The sequence below is a fragment of the Miscanthus floridulus genome, chromosome 8 (genome assembly GCF_019320115.1).
Source record: "Miscanthus floridulus cultivar M001 chromosome 8, ASM1932011v1, whole genome shotgun sequence".
In the NCBI taxonomy this organism is placed as follows: Eukaryota; Viridiplantae; Streptophyta; class Magnoliopsida; order Poales; family Poaceae; genus Miscanthus; species Miscanthus floridulus.
Genome location: NC_089587.1, coordinates 78,757,335 through 78,758,987, shown reverse-complemented (window position 1 = coordinate 78,758,987; position 1,653 = coordinate 78,757,335). Strand labels below are relative to the sequence as shown.

The 1,653-nt window shown below is 52.9% G+C and overlaps 1 protein-coding gene across 1 annotated transcript; it reads right to left on the bottom strand.

The window, feature by feature from the left end:
- Window positions 1-1,439, bottom strand: LOC136476773 (wall-associated receptor kinase 2-like). Its single transcript, XM_066474721.1, has 2 exons — window positions 372-1,439; window positions 1-117 (listed from the first exon to the last, which is right to left on the bottom strand). Exons 1-2 carry the CDS (start codon window positions 1,351-1,353, stop codon window positions 68-70), a joined length of 1,032 nt encoding a protein of 343 aa, XP_066330818.1. The 5' UTR covers window positions 1,354-1,439; the 3' UTR covers window positions 1-67.
- Window positions 1,440-1,653: the final 214 nt, after the last annotated feature.

The window sequence follows — 1,653 nt, the reverse complement described above, 5'->3', positions numbered from 1 at the left end:
TTTGGAAAGAAGCATTTCCATAATAGCCATGAGGGCAGAGGCAAATAAAATCCCCTGGGATATTCTTTCAGTCGCCATAACATGGGTAGATGTCCGGAGAAGTACCTTCGTCGATATCTAAGATAGAACAAAATTAAAGTCACTGATTAAGTACAGATCGAACAGCCTGTGCAGACGCATGAATAATGAATAAATAGATAGTAAAGTAGTCCCTCCATTTTAAATAATGTTTTTTCTAGATATATAGTTTTCATTATGTATTTAGACATAATCTATATATAAGTGTATAAAAAATAATATAGCTAAAAAAATTAGAACGGCTTACAACTGGAGAGAGAGAGAGAGAGAGTAGAGTAGAGTAGATGATATACCTTGGCATCCATCTGGGAAGTAAGGGTTGCCTTGATAACCAACCTCGCAGCCGCACCGACTCCCACGATCAGCAACATTGTAAGGTCCTTCTACGCAAACACTGTGGTTGCCGACGAAGCATTCGCTAGAGCTGGGGCTGTCGTAAGGGTTAAGGTTTCTATACGGAGAGGCGCACGTGTAGTTACTGGTCACCCACCCTAGCGTGGCCGGGAGCGACTCAGGGAAGTGGCCGTAAACTGCACTCATGTCCTCGGTATGTCTGAAACCCTGGTCAACGAAGTACACAGAGGCTGGAAGAGCATAGACCGACCCGTTGAGCTTGTGGATCTGGATGCTGTAGAAATCGTAGCCCAGGACGATGTTGGCCTGGCAGCAGCCGACGCCTGTGCAGGCACTGCTGGTGTCGACCACTATCCTCCCGCCGCCGTCGAGCGGGCAGACAGCGGCGCAAGACGCGACCAGGCTGTTGTGGTCTCCCCCTCGGACCTCCACCTGCGCGCCGCAGCCGACCAACGCCACGCTACTCCTCGACTCCGACAGGAAGAACGGCCCGCCGCGTGGGAGGCCTTTGCCCCACGTCCCGCTCGCGGTGCTCACCCCCACGTCGACCGTGTACAGCAAGCGGGTGCTGTTGATGCGTACCGTGCCGTTGGGGACGGAGATCTCCATCACCTGCACGGTGCCGTCGCCGAGGAACAGCTTCGCCGGCTGGTCGGAGTGGTTGCAGGTGAGGTTGAACCAGGAGGCGTGGTAGCAGCCGGGCTCGATGCCGAACGGGTATGGGATGCTGATGTTGCCGCAGCTCCTGGTGCAGTCGTCGTTGCTCCTCCCTGGCGCCCCTTCGCCGGTGCCGGTGGCTGCCGCAGCTGGTGCCGCCGCGCCACCGAGTGACGGGAGCATCATCATCAGTAGCGTCGCAACTACTGCAGCTAGCGACGCTACAACATTTCTAACAACTGCATTCTCCATTGGAGACTCCATCTATTGCACTGGGTGCTTAATTTGTTCGCGCGTGTCCAAATATAACGCGGGGAGGCTAGCCTTATCTTTTTCTGCTCCCGCCCACGCCCTGGTCAATGAGAAAAGGTCATGCTGTGCGTGCTGTCGGCCATTAACGAGGACGACGTTGATTAGTTGTTGTATGTGCACAAGGCATTGATTCGACCACGGAAATTAAAGCTCCCGCGCAAGCATACATTATAATGGTCACCTACCCATTAGGCCATTACGCAGCTGGGCTTCTTTTTTCGAATCACATTATCATGCAGTTGCTTTGCAATT

What these genes read in the sequence shown, in the direction of transcription:
- LOC136476773 (XM_066474721.1), bottom strand. Translation starts at nt 1,353, where the DNA reads ATGGAGTCTCCAATGGAGAATGCAGTTGTTAGAAATGTTGTAGCGTCG. An exon ending in CTTCCCAGATGGATGCCAAG is followed by an intron (nt 118 to 371) that starts GTATATCATCTA and finishes GTTCTATCTTAG; the next exon opens with ATATCGACGAAGGTACTTCT.